The sequence below is a fragment of the Odontesthes bonariensis genome, chromosome 14 (genome assembly GCF_027942865.1).
Source record: "Odontesthes bonariensis isolate fOdoBon6 chromosome 14, fOdoBon6.hap1, whole genome shotgun sequence".
Lineage (NCBI taxonomy): Eukaryota > Metazoa > Chordata > Actinopteri > Atheriniformes > Atherinopsidae > Odontesthes > Odontesthes bonariensis.
The window spans coordinates 17,814,005-17,827,586 of NC_134519.1; the positions used below are offsets into that span (position 1 = coordinate 17,814,005).

The 13,582-nt window shown below is 40.3% G+C and overlaps 2 protein-coding genes across 3 annotated transcripts in view; both read right to left on the reverse strand.

The window, feature by feature from the left end:
* spidr (scaffold protein involved in DNA repair) overlaps window positions 1-4,387 on the reverse strand; it is a 39,373-nt gene extending 34,986 nt beyond the window's left edge. Inside the window, exons 1-5 of the mRNA XM_075483231.1 lie at window positions 4,209-4,387; window positions 3,797-3,958; window positions 3,646-3,709; window positions 3,259-3,453; window positions 1,517-1,659 (exon numbers count right to left, since the gene is read on the reverse strand). Of these exons, the coding sequence (XP_075339346.1) occupies window positions 1,517-1,659; window positions 3,259-3,453; window positions 3,646-3,709; window positions 3,797-3,958; window positions 4,209-4,223 (579 nt within the window). The 5' untranslated portion in view covers window positions 4,224-4,387. The remainder of the gene's footprint in view (window positions 1-1,516; window positions 1,660-3,258; window positions 3,454-3,645; window positions 3,710-3,796; window positions 3,959-4,208) is intronic.
* A 790-nt stretch (window positions 4,388-5,177) lies between these two features.
* mapre2 (microtubule-associated protein, RP/EB family, member 2) lies at window positions 5,178-13,582 on the reverse strand. 2 transcript variants are annotated; one of them, XM_075483234.1, is made up of 8 exons: window positions 13,311-13,464; window positions 13,094-13,223; window positions 10,228-10,355; window positions 9,489-9,634; window positions 9,175-9,391; window positions 8,866-9,011; window positions 6,657-6,815; window positions 5,178-6,511 (listed from the first exon to the last, which is right to left on the reverse strand). In XM_075483234.1, the coding sequence occupies exons 2-8, from the start codon at window positions 13,213-13,215 to the stop codon at window positions 6,413-6,415; spliced, it is 1,017 nt and encodes a 338-aa protein (XP_075339349.1). In that variant the 5' UTR covers window positions 13,216-13,223; window positions 13,311-13,464; the 3' UTR covers window positions 5,178-6,412. The 2 variants fall into 2 exon arrangements, with proteins under 2 accessions (XP_075339349.1, XP_075339348.1); XM_075483233.1 differs by having other exon boundaries at window positions 13,094-13,582.

Sequence of the window (13,582 nt, forward strand, 5' to 3'; positions counted from 1 at the left end):
ATTATCAAATATACAGTAATCAACCTGTCGAAACTAGTTGAAAAACTAGGCTCCTTAGAACTCCATCTTCTCTTGGGCTTCTGACCACAAGCCTCCTGTTAGATCTTAAATCTTGTTTGACCCCAAAGAGCTGATAGCAGCAAATTAAATTGTGACAAGAGGAAGTAGCTGGGTCTGCGGGAGTGATGATAATCTGTAAACAGGCTTCCTCTCGACATAAAACCTTCAAACTCAAGAGCCTCTTTGCAAGTTACTGGTTACTTGCATTCATAGAAAAGGTTCACAACATGGTTAAGGATTTAATCAGCAGGCAATGTATCATTTTCCCCGCTGTGAGGATATTTTCATAAAACTCTATATGTTAAACCACAATATTTCAGTATTTTAGCCACAACGGGCTGATCAATAACTGTGTAAAGACTAAACGCGGTGTGTGTATGTGTGTGTGTGAGAGCCTGAACCTGAACAGAACATCTTCACCACTCCTTGTGCATTCTCTCCATGCCAGCCCTGCCCTGAACAAACACTGCTCATGAATGGCTTCTGAGAAGGAAAGCCAGACAGATCTGTGGTGCATGCATGAGGGTCCACAAAAGACAAACCCTGGTGACAATGTGAACACTAATCAAAAGCAAGAGAATCGTGTCCATCTATCCACACATCGGGTATTTTACTGCGTTGTCATTATTTATAAATCGACTGTTAGGTTGCATCCTTGAACAACGCTGTCCCAAAACAACAATAAGAAGCATTTGCTTGAGTGGTTGAAAAAGTTTCAGGCCGTACACGTTGAGCATAGTCTTGACATCTGCTCTGGAAGAGCCAGAGTTTTATTGCTATCTCAGCTTGTGAACTTTGACAGAACATAACGTGATTGTAGAAAGTGCTCGATGCAATGCCTGTCTGGCCCTCTGAGGATGTCAAAGTATGACTGCTACACACGCCACCTAGTGGCATCACAGATAAAAACACAATCACAGCCACTTAAATAAAAATAAGTGATCACTGATATTATGATACAAAAAAAATAAAAAAAATATGTGAGGCAGAATTCTATTTAAACTCAAATACAAGCACTCATACAGCAGACGCGTGCAAGTGGCAGCAAAACTAATCAGGTTGAACTGCAAGACTATGCTGTAAGCTGCCGCACTGACAACCAGCAGAAGAGTGTATGACAATGTTTAATATCTGATAACAATATATAAATCTTTGATGTCTGCATGCATAATCAGTCAACAATATTTTGTTGTTGTGGATGATACCATGAATTAATTTAACTGGATAGAGCTTCAAAAGATGTTTGAGCTCCCCCTAGTGCTCCTTAAAACTAATTACAGCCATGATAATGGGTTCTCCAGGTGCAATGCATTTACATCTGTGCTTTCATTACTCATCATTAACTGTGTGTCTTTGGACCAGTGTACTAAAGCCTTTGATGCATGAATGTGGATCTTAATGTTGCTCTGCTTTTTATTATCCTGTAGATTATTTTGTAGTCACAAAACACACTCACATTCGGAGATTTAGGAGGAGAGTCTCTTGGTTCGTCATCAGCGGAGTCCGACACACAGTCTGAGATCTGTTGCCCACTGTCTTTTTCGACGTCTTCCTCCGAATCATTCAGATCACTGTCAGTGTCTATAACCGGGAGGTCATCTTAAGGAAAGATAGAAAGAAAGAAAGTTCAAGTTATTTCAAAAGCTGCAAGGTCTTACAAGGTCTTCATCTGGAAACACAGACAGCTCAGCTGTTCTCAGGTCTTAAAGGTTCATTAAACAAATTAACTACTTAAAAACTGGAAAAGACTTAAATTGACTTTAACTCAAATAAACAGTTGAACATTATGAGCAATAAGCTTATCTTCTCTTTCAACATGTGTTTTATATCTAGGCGCTTGACGAAGGCAACTGACATTCTTGAGTTTTCCTCTGTGACTCATTGTCAAACACACACAGCTGATCCAAGACAAAAAATGCTTCCACATACTCACTTTAACCAGAGAAGACAAGACACTTTGAAAGAGAACTAAAGAGGGCAGGTTTAAAAAGCACCGTCCCCAGTGCATGTTGATTACAGTTGCCGTGTTTCCATTTATTAACAGAGGAAAACTGAAGGGATCTTTTGAAAAAGGAAACGGACACAGTTCCAAAGACTGGTTTAAAGCAGGCAAACTAGGCTGCATATTATCTCCGTTTGGGTGGCTATATTGCTCAAAGCGTTTACCGCCTCAGTGGAGGTTGGAAACAAATCTCCAGGAAGAAAATACCATGCTGAAAAGCACAACCACAAAAGGAAAATGTAAAGAGCTTTTTCTCCAGGATTTACTTTTATCATATCATTACGTTTTTTAATTTAATTCCTGTACACGATACCCACATGAATATATTATTTTTGGTACACATTTGCGCTCTCAGGCAGGAAACAGCTGGTGAATCACATCATTCAAATTTGTACTAAATCAGTTTGGACTTGAAAACAAAAATTAAATCAATTCATAAAATAATCACAAACTACAATGGACACCCGGCTGATGTTTCACTGTTCTATTTGAAAGATATAGAGATGAAATGTTGAGGCACTGCTGGTGTGAGTTTGGGCCTGAAGTGGAAGTAATCACAAGGCCGTGTTGATGTTTACGTGAAAGGTGAGTCTCCGTGTGGCTCAGATTCTGCAAATCCTACCTTGCATGCTTTCTTAAAACAGGCTCTGGGGCAGCAACACCCCAAATCTGTTTGGTTAAGCTTAAACAAAATGTGCAAAGCTTTTGGTCAGCTAAAGCACCCATCTCTAAACAGTGGTTTGTGACACCCTGTGTCCGCAGTCCCAGGATCTCTACATTAGGACTTTAAAGCGAGGACTGATCCGCCAACAGCATTGTCATCACTCAGTTGATTCCGAGATCCCGTTTTGATGCATGCACACTCCAATGTGACGCGGAGGCGACTCTGTTTGGCATGTGTGAATTACCACAAAAGAACAGCTTAAAGGGATAGTTCGCCTCTTTTGACATGAAGCTGTATGACATCCCATATTAGCAATATCATTTATGAACATTGACTTAACCCCGCTGCGTCCTGTGAGCCGAGTTCCAGCCTCGTTTTGGCATTGACGGTAGTCCGGCTAGTTGGCACGTTTTCTTTTTCACCTCAAGCTTGGCAATTAATACGCATCTCACTCGTGCAATCGGGTGGGGGAAAAAAAATGAAAATAACTGAAACGGAATAACTTGAAACACAACATGTCTTCATTCTTTACCTTTATCGGCGGTGAGCTCGCTCTTGCAAGACTGAATGGGAGCTGTGCGTTTCCCCGAGCTGTGAGGCCGCTGTTGTTGCTGTGAAACAACTCTGGACTGATGCTGCTGGGTTTCACTGTCAGACTGTTCAGAGTCACTTGAGCTCCATGCAATGTGCACTGGGTCCTCGTTACTGCAAGGAGCACCGCTCTGCACTGTGGAAATGCAGACAAAAAGGGGAAAAGGAAGTCAGAATAAAACTCATTGTAATTAATGGAATTACATTATTCAAAGTTAGTTTAGATAAGACATATTGATGTTATGATAGTCCATATTAAAAAAAAAAAGATCTTAAAATTACAACAATCATAGATAACTAAAACTATTAATATCATTCTACACTTTACCTGAAGCAGGTGACTGAACCAGCTTCCTGATGGCAGACAGCTTTCTCCCTGATGACTGGAGGTTCTGCAACGGAAGCCAAAAGTATGAACCCCATCGCTAATGTGACAGTTATGTGAATATATCCATAACTTCATGATGCTTTGAGTGAACCTTTATCACTGGACTGTCTAAAAAACTGTCTCCACACTTCTCCCAGCTCCTGGCGGACGAAATGGATGAAAGGGATGAAGTCTCCCTCCCCACTTTCTTAGGACCATTTTCGACATCATCCGGAAAGAAGACGCACTTTATGTCCTTGGAGTATTTTTTCCGCTAGAGGGCAAATAAGTTAGAGATGTCAGCTGAGAAGTTAAATTAGTCAGCTAAATTAGTCGCATTGAGAAAATACTCTGTAGTTTTACCGACAAATTATACAAATCTGTTAGCTCTGAGCGTGGCTGGTGGGTGAACTGGACTTGTGTGAGCAGGCAGAGCCAGATAACATGGGTTGCAAAAGCTAGCTAAACTGGTGTGGTTAGCGTTAACTGAAGCTGAATAGCAAGCTATGTAGCGGCTTTCTTACCTTTCTAGAAGACATGGAGACAAAGACAATTAAAGTTTAGGTAACTGTAGTTGTTTGTATGCGTGCTCTCACGTCATGCAAACGGAGACAACCCTTTAACCCGTTTTTTTGTGAAGTTGCCGGTGTTTGCTGCCTGGCGGTTTGCATTTACAGCTAAAGAGGGTATGTTTAATTGTACACCTCAGTGGGCCGGAAGCGGGCGGGTTGCTTATGTGTTTGCGTTACAAAATCACGACAATTTTTTTAAATTATTTATTTATGTTTTTCCTCAGCGTGAATTGGCTTCTAGTTATACGTGTCAAATTCAAAGCTTCTCGGGAGCAGTGGGAGAAGTTTGTACTATTGTGGTAGACTAAAAGTAAAGTACAGCGTTTATTTTTATAAATTAGTTTATATTGATATAAAAGCTAATACCATGTTAAATTTTGCAGCATAGACGTATATTTAAATTTTCAACAGTACATTATGCATAAAAGCTCCAACTCCACTGTGTACAAAAATAAAATGACATTATCTTGTTGAATTCTCCTTTAGAATAGGACTGGTTGTATTTTTAGCTCACTGTATTCACTGTCGTTTTGCTTTAGTAAAATAAGTGTTTCAATGTTTTGCTTTCGTTGCCTTTTCCTCTGGTGAATAATAATAAGAATATATAGTATATATACGGTGAATAATATAAATTTTTACTGCTCGCGTGCTTAAACGTACCCTTCAAAAGGACTGCGCGTTTAATAAAACTTACTTTCTCTGTTAAGTGCCCCCAGATGACTTTTGTTCCAAATTGGCACCAGATAAACTCAACTTAAGTTGAGTTGTTCCAGCTTTTTTTTTTTTTTTAGCGATGATGCTGTCACACTGTCAGTTTTGAGTTACATGACAAACCTCCCGTGAACTCAAGGTGTGTTTTTATTACAGGAAATCCATCCGAATCTCGACATCTTTCAAATAGCAGGTTAAACATACAAAAGCTCACTTAACATGTCTGTTTTTTATTAAATATGTAAAAAGCAGGTCAAGTTATTCACAAATAAAATGCAAACATGCAACACCTTTTTTCTGGGGAATGCATAATGAGTGGGACATGAAAAAAAACAAAAACATTTACCATTCATTAACTATTGACAGTACATGTTTACATTCCTTTTTCATTTACACAATAATATATAACTAAAGCGTCATGGTGCACTGCCCAGGTCAATATTAGTAAATGCAATATTAAGAAAGGGTATACAATGTACTTACTGGAATATAGTGAGGCAAATTGCTCAGTGAACCGACCTTTCCCTAAGACCTGTGGTTTAAAAAAGAAAAGCTCTAAAAAATAAGAAATGGCAGGAAACTGGACAGATCAAGAGTTCTGATAGAGGCTGAAAAATTTAAATGCTGCTTCATCAAAAGACTAGTCCACAACAATGACTCTTCCTTCCCTATGTTTTATGACAAATAAAACTATCACTAAACCAGTTATATGGTGCGAATAACACATTGTCTTTGTGAGAACAACTGTCAAACAGTCACAAGTTGGCATTTAACTACATTTCATTCACAATTCATTGACTGTATTGTCCAAATTCAAAAGGACGTGATGCAGAATTTGCACTATTCCTAAGGCTTAATAATAATAATAATAATAATAAATATGATGAGGATCTATGGGCAGATTGCCCAATACAGAGTCAGCGTCAGTGCAACGTATGGGAGAAGGTTAAATAAGAGCTACTATGAGCCCTTCCAGGGCTTTTGCTTATTGCATTCTTGTGGTTAATATTGATATGCAAAATAACAACAAAATAAAAAAGGAAAAACAAAAAGGACAAAAGCTCAAAGGTTAAAATTTGCATTGACAGGTAACAGTTACCCGTCTAAACTTCAGCATTTCACCACATCTACTGCAGGATTTGAATTGACTTTACGCCCACACAGTCCTTGGAAACTTCTGTGATGGTCTGAGCTTGTCTGCTAGTGGAGGTCATCACCACACACCGGCCACAGCAGTTCACCAAAAGTCACAAAAAACATCGAACAGTCAGCGGAGGGATAGAAAAAATAAAAACCTGTGATGGAACTTCTATTCAGGAGGTCGCTTCATGTGCTCAGTCTTGGAGAGAACAAACAAAAATAAACCATGAGGAAAAATTAAAAGTCCTTTAACAGTTCTCACAGATTAAAAAGAGGGGTGTAACCGCGGTGAGGGATGATGGCAGTCAGTATTCATCTTGTTCCTCCTGCTGATCATCTGGTGCCTCCTCGTGGGCTTGCTGGTCCACTTCTTGTCCGTCACCCTCAGCTAGCTCTGCTCGGTCCTAGAAAAAAAAAAAAAAGAAAAAAAGACGCCAATAATTTCAGGAAAGCACATGCGATTCCACACACACAAAGACTCGGTAGCAACACGAACAAACACAGACTGTCCTGAATCCTGCTCAGATCAATCTGGGGTTGCGGGCTGACCTGTTCGTCTGAGGCATAAAGCACCTCCATTAGCCGGTCGACAAATGGGGCGTTTTCTTCTCCGTGTTCCTGGCACAGCAGCTCCACTTCTCGCAGCTTGCTGAAGTAGTAGTCCCGCTCCTTCTCCACTCCTTCAAGTGCCAACTTTAATGTGTTCACCTGACAATACAAACAGAAGACTATTGAAGCATCAAACACACAAAGCAGTTTGAACTTTGGTTGCTGGCAGATATGTGACAGATAAGCAGTCACAAGGTCAACTGGACAAACGATGGAGCAGAAGATAAGCTGTCAAAACGTCATGCTGGACCAAAAAGTAAATTAACTTATAGGTTTGTGGATTAGACCTTAAAAGTGCATGGATAATTCATCTGTGAGTTAGGCCTGTTGTGAAACTGTCCCTTATGTGCAAATCATTATAAAATTTGACTGCTGGTTGGCAATGTTTTCCAGCTGTGGGTCTCATTGCATGAACAGACTCCAGCTGGCTTCAGCTTTGTTTAGTCCTTGGCTTGGATCTTCCACAGTATATACAGTACCAATTTAATTAGGCCAGCAACACAAACTGCCTTTACTTTAACATGTTGGATCTCATTGTGGAACAACACCATCGTAGCCACTTAATGCTACTCAGCCACGCACCACGCCTGAAACAGCTGAGGTTAACCCAAACTGCAACACTTTACTTTCACTACAGTTTAATATAGTAAAAGCAGGATCATATATGCAACTATGATTTGGGCAGTCGAGTATTCTTTAAAGCCATTAACAAGACAATAAGTTTGGGGTAAAGGTGGTCACACCTAGGTGCTGTGCAGTGGAAGTGAGAATTATGGACACCACCCGAATTACAGGTATATCATTTGGAATATAACAAGAAATCAAAGTAATCCGTCATCTGGATTTACAATGTGCACCAAAATCTTCAAAGTTGCACAACGTCAACAATGGAAAAGAATGAAAGAAAAAAGAAAATGTACCATGGACACAGTTGTTAGCACCTCGAGCAATAACAGCAACTTCTGAACCGTTCTCGTTTCCATCGGGAAACTTCTCAGTGAAGTTTGAAGGAATTATTTTTGTAAATGCAGATTTCCGCTCTCGCCAAAAGAACTCACTGCTATGAACATTTTTTCTTATCATCTATTCTTTCGTGAAGTTGGATGTGTGCTTCAGATCCTTCAGAAAAAACAAAAGACCTTCACCCCAAACCATGTCTTGGTAGATTTTGTCATTTCTTTGCTCCTTTTCCTTCCAGGAACAGCAAATTTGCTGCTGAACCCCCAAAGAGGATATTTATTTTTAGTTAAGTGGACATTCATCTTGTGGTGCACTTGATCATCTTTGTCTTATTTGATTTCTTTATTCCAGTATTACTCAATTTATTTCTTGTTTAATATTAATGCCTTTGGAAGCTTTCAAGTTCAATGGTTTGATCCAAATACAATTTTGTTATGTGTTAATATACACGTAAAAAAATATACAATATACATATATATGAATTCCTCTGCCCATAAAGATCGTGGCTGATCTCCATGTCTTTTGTGCTTTTATTTCCAAGAAGAAAGGCACAAAGAAACTTGTGGCCTTGGTCCATGAAGTCCTCTTAGGTTCAGTTTGCAGAGTAAGGTTACAGCCTGAAACCACCACGATAGATTACTACAGATTTGCCTGAAGCTCTTTAAATGTCCTGCAAGTCACTTTCTCCACAATCAACACCAACGCCACAGACTCCTCTCGTCGGGAACAGGCACTAGTCAATTTTATTTTCAATATGATAAAGGAAGTTATTTAAATTCAGACAATATGTCTGAATTTTGAATTCCACCATATGAAAGCCTCATTTGTTATTGTTCAACTTTTATGAGATAAATATTGTTCTTTTTCCATTTCATCTCAATAACTTGTTTTATTTCGCATTTAATTCTTGGTATATTTCACATTTGGCAATAATCCAATCATTTGATCAGGATCAGAAGACAGATCGCTTGTGCTGTCAACAAAGCAAGTTTGCGCAATATTACTTTAGACTATCTCTAAATATATATATATATGCAACGGGTGATATAAAAAACAACCAACAACAAACCTAATTAAGTATTTAGTGATCACAACAATCCAAGAATAGAGACAATTAATGCCGTTAATGTTGACCGCACACAGTCCTGGAAGGAGGCATGAGGAGAGCTTTTTTTTTTTTTAAACATACCTGCTCAGTAAGATGTGTGACCTGTGGGTCCAGTTCTTTCTCTCCTTTGACAGGAGTTGATGCAATTGTAGGGATCTTTTTGGCCGATGAGGGTCTGGATGTTGGTGTTGCAGACTTCGGGGTAACAGAGCTTGACCTTGATGCACCTGTAATACGTAAAATGTTCATCATACTAAGGAGAAAGCCTGACAAAGCTTAGATCTCACAGTCATATGCTCTGATAGGGACATATATGTTAACGGTCTGAAAATGTAGCCATGTAGATTAAAGTTGGAATAGGGTGAAAGATACACTGCAGCTGATGCTTACCTGCGGTGGGAGAGCTGGCTGCATGGTGAGACTTTTTTGGCAGGTTGAAAATCTGCTCACCGGGGTCAGGTGGAGGAATGGCATCCTGACCCTGTCTGGCTTCAACCGGGTCATACTCTTTGCCATCATAATTGGCATCAAAGAATTTCTTGAACCACTGGATGAAGTCAAGATTGTCCTGAAATCTGCCTTTAACCAATTTCTCAACAGGAATAATCTAAAGGAAAAAAAAAAAAAAAAAAAGGGAAAATGTTCAACCTAAGCCACAACAAGTGAGCCTTAGTTCAGATTAAAGTAACGTTTAGGGCACCCACCTTGTCCACATTCATCCTTTTGAAGGATGCCTGCAACAGTTTAAAATTGTGAATGTACTCGTGCTCCAATTTAGCTTGAAATTTGACCTTCTTGAGACTGATGCAGCCCGGGAAGAGCAGATCCATGAATTGACAATAAGCAGCTCCTGTAGAAGTAATAAAAAGTGAGTCAAGCACATCTTTACCTTTAAACCTTATGATGCAGTACACTCCTGCCTCATAAATAACCGAGTCCAGCTACAGTCTGACATTTATCATGTGTGCCTTAGCGTGAAAAAAAACCCTCCATGGACTCAAAAAAATATTAATGAAAATTCTTAGGTGGCTAATATAAAGTGAGACCAATTTACATCTATATCCATTTTCAAAAGAGGATAACAGCTCTAAACAAATCCCATGTAACCTAACAAAGGAGCATGTAAGAAGAAATCAACCAATTAGCCTGCAACTAAAGAAAATGAGTGCCGTGCATTTGTGTGTGTAATGGCAGCAAGTGATTGAAATTGGATTACTTGGTCACAGCAGGAGGACATGGCAGGCTACAGGTTTATTTATAGACCGCTCTCTGCCAGGGAGAGGTGAGCATGTGTCCACAGGTTGCTTTAACTACACAGAAATGTATTTGTCATGCTTTACAGGCAAAGATGTGATCTCTACAGATGTGATCTCGCATGCAGCAGAAGAGCAAGAAAAGAAGGGAGAAATAAGAGCAGGTTTTTAAGGGTCAGTCTGTTCTCACCTGAGGAGAGCTGCTCCACTTTTGTATAGTTTAGGCAGAGAATATCGTTAACCCAGGCAGTTATGTCATGCCTGCTCATAGTCTCCTGGGTTATTGAGGTAGAATATACATTGACCGCCATCCCCCAACTGCAATGGAAAAATAGACACACTCAATGACAAAAGCAATGCATCTACAAACAATGTTCCGTCTCCTACCATTTCAGGTTGGTCACCAAAAGAAAACAAAAAAATAAAAAATAACGGCCAACTTTTGAAATATGTGAAGATTTCAGAAAACTGGAACCATTTACCAGGAAAAGACCATTACAAACAGCTGTAACAGCACAACTGGCTACAGGATCTACGTCATGACATGAGATTTCACATTCAACAGTTTTGCACAGAAGTACAAGTGCAATTTTTTTTTTTTTTTTTTTAAATCCGTTGTTGTAGCATGTACGTAAGCAGTACTGATCACCTACCCCTGCATGTCACCAGTATCCACTCACTTAACTTTAGACATACCCAAACTTCATCAGGCGTGTCAACAGAGTGAAGAAACCTAGCGGCCGTGGCTCAAATAGGATCAAAGTTCATTTTAGAAACACAAGATTTGGAGAGACTATGTCTCTCGGCTGGCCTGGGAACGCCTCGGGGTCCCCCCAGAAGAGCTGGAGGACGTGGCCGGGGACAGGGACGTCTGGGTTTCTCTGCTAAAGCTGCTGCCCCTGCGACCCGATCCCCGGAGAAGCGGAAGATAATGGATGGAAGATTTGACCCATAGAATTAGTCACATATGAAAATGAAAATTTTACAGTACGATATCGTTGCCTTACATCTTTGTATACATTATGTCCCATAACAGTTGAAGTCGGACTTGAATACATCCGCAGCACAGAAACAAGGCAGAACAGTAAAGTAATAAATGACACCAAAAACCTTGATGTGCACACTGTTGATAAATTTAGATTTTGTGGAGATAAAGACACAAAGTAGATTAGAGTATCTCAACATACCGGTACATTTTTTTTTTTTTAATGCACTTTTAGGCATTCACTTTGGAAATCTTTTTGTCTAAAATCTTTGCAATCAAACAATCAAAACAAGCAACAGAGAAGTGATCCACTTTTGTCATTAGGAGAAATCTTGGTTTCATCTGGGCCCATCGGTTTAATTATGTTTTTCTCTCATGGTAAATAGAAACTGTTGCTTAGTCCATTTAGAAAAACAGCTCCATTATTGTTTGGTTACCAAAGGATGGCTTTTGGGGCCCCAACACACCTCCCCTGCTTGTAAGCCTACATACTGAAAGCATAAAATGTGCCAGAAATACATCAAGAAACTCAAACTTTGATCCTTAAGCTACAGATTAGGCAGTTACACAAAATGTCCAATTCCACAAATTCACTCCGAAACTACAGAAATTCACATTCCAACATTTTCTGAGAGTACCGACTGACAAATGAGTTTAAAAAGAAACACGTAGAATATCTCAGTACAGCATGCTCCCAAACCAGATTTGGTGCTTTTTTTTTTTTCTAAGCATTGAATCCATGAGTCTCTGGACCCTTGCAGTATAGATGAACACACTTGTGTGATCTGAAATCTCCCACAGACGTTCAACTGGACCGAGATAGAGAGGTTACAAAGGTCACAACATCACAAAGCTGATAAACCAGAGAATTGTTTGCCTTTATTTTCAGAGTGTGTCCCCCTTTATCAGGGAAAGTAGATCCAAACCATTCCAACATAAATACACAATTTTCACACTTGTAGTTTTCAGATCTTCCGACATCCTGCTTGTAGCTTCCCGTCAGAGTATCTGTCCCTCTTTTGAAACTGCAAGGAGGGAAAGTGGTGTGTTTGTGGACCCTTTAAGGCCAAGCAGCCAGTGCTCTAATATTAAAGCTTCTGTATATTGGCGTTTTAGAAAAAAATTAAATAGTCATCAGCATTCTTTAACATGCACATAAGTTAATTGCTCTGTTTTTTATTACATTCCCTTTGCAGGTAAACCATTTCAGGCACTGGCAGGAAAGCTGCATCAACACACCTCCCTGACCATCTAAAAGCAGCGAATAAAGATGGCATCAAATCTTGCTAATCATCATCATCATCATCATCATCCACATCCAAACCGACACCAGGGTATGCGGCATAATAATGAAAATCTCTCAGTATCTAAATTGTTTTTTTTTAAGGCGCTGCAGCAGCAGATCCTCATCCCTCGACTGTGTGATCCTCTGGGAAGGAAGGAAACTGGGCCAGCCCATCTCATGTCAACAAAGCGGATGTATGAGCTGCTGTTAGCATGCTTTGTTAGCCTGGCAGGAGTAGCCAGCCAGCACCAGGGCTGGGCTGATACCTCAATTCAGCCAAGGGAAAACGGTTTATCCAGTAGGTTGTATGTTTCACATATTAATACAGCACCAAATCTCCTTTAATCTTGACAGTTGGGACTATTCAGTGGCTGCAGTGTCATGTCACGATATGGGAATGTTCTAATAACAGCAGCAGCAGTCTGTGTATTACTGTCATTTGACAAGCTGGTCCGTAACGACCCACCTCCCCAGAAAATGTCCCTCTGTCACTCCTGACCAAAACACTTACCGCTGTACAGCTATCAGCAAAAAGGACGGGGCTTTATGAGGCAGCAGGGGATTGTTTTAAGCTAACTTGAGAGCGATTTGCGCCATAGTGTCGGACCCGCTCAGAGCTAACATGACATGACACTGGGAGACAGGAGGGAAAAATAACGGATCGCTGCAAAGCGAGAAACGTCGAGGGGGAGGCCAGAATACAGGTTTCTGTTTGCAGCAGTGTGTGTCTTTTCAACATCTTTTTCTTTATATTAACATTTCAAATGCGGCATTACACTGGTTTACCTGTAGGCGCGCTCTCCTCGCACTGTATTTTTCCTGTAAGGAATGATGTTGGTTCCGTTGTCCGGGACGATGTCGTTGTTATTCTCTCCATTTGGGGAAAGGGCTTGGGTGGGACCGGGCATTTGGGTCTCTAAAATATAGAACAGATGCTCTGTTCTTTCTCTGGCCGGGAAAAAACGGAGTAGGAACGATGCAGATACTAAAGAAAGTGCCGCACCTCCGGGGCTCTTTGCTTCAGTCTGCTTATTCCTCACAAATCTCTGCCGTGGTGACGTCGCAGCACCCTGTGTACCACGTGACCGTTTGGGTTGGCTGCCTGTTTCTTATGTTGGGCTATTTCAGTGCACCAATTTACATTGATCCACTGACCGCTAGAAAAAGCATTACAACAGGTCAGATCAATGCACGATGCGCGTCGCTTATTGAAATCAACTCTCTGTTGTCTGAGACAAAAGCGACAGTCAAATGCTGCGAGACCAAATCAGCTAA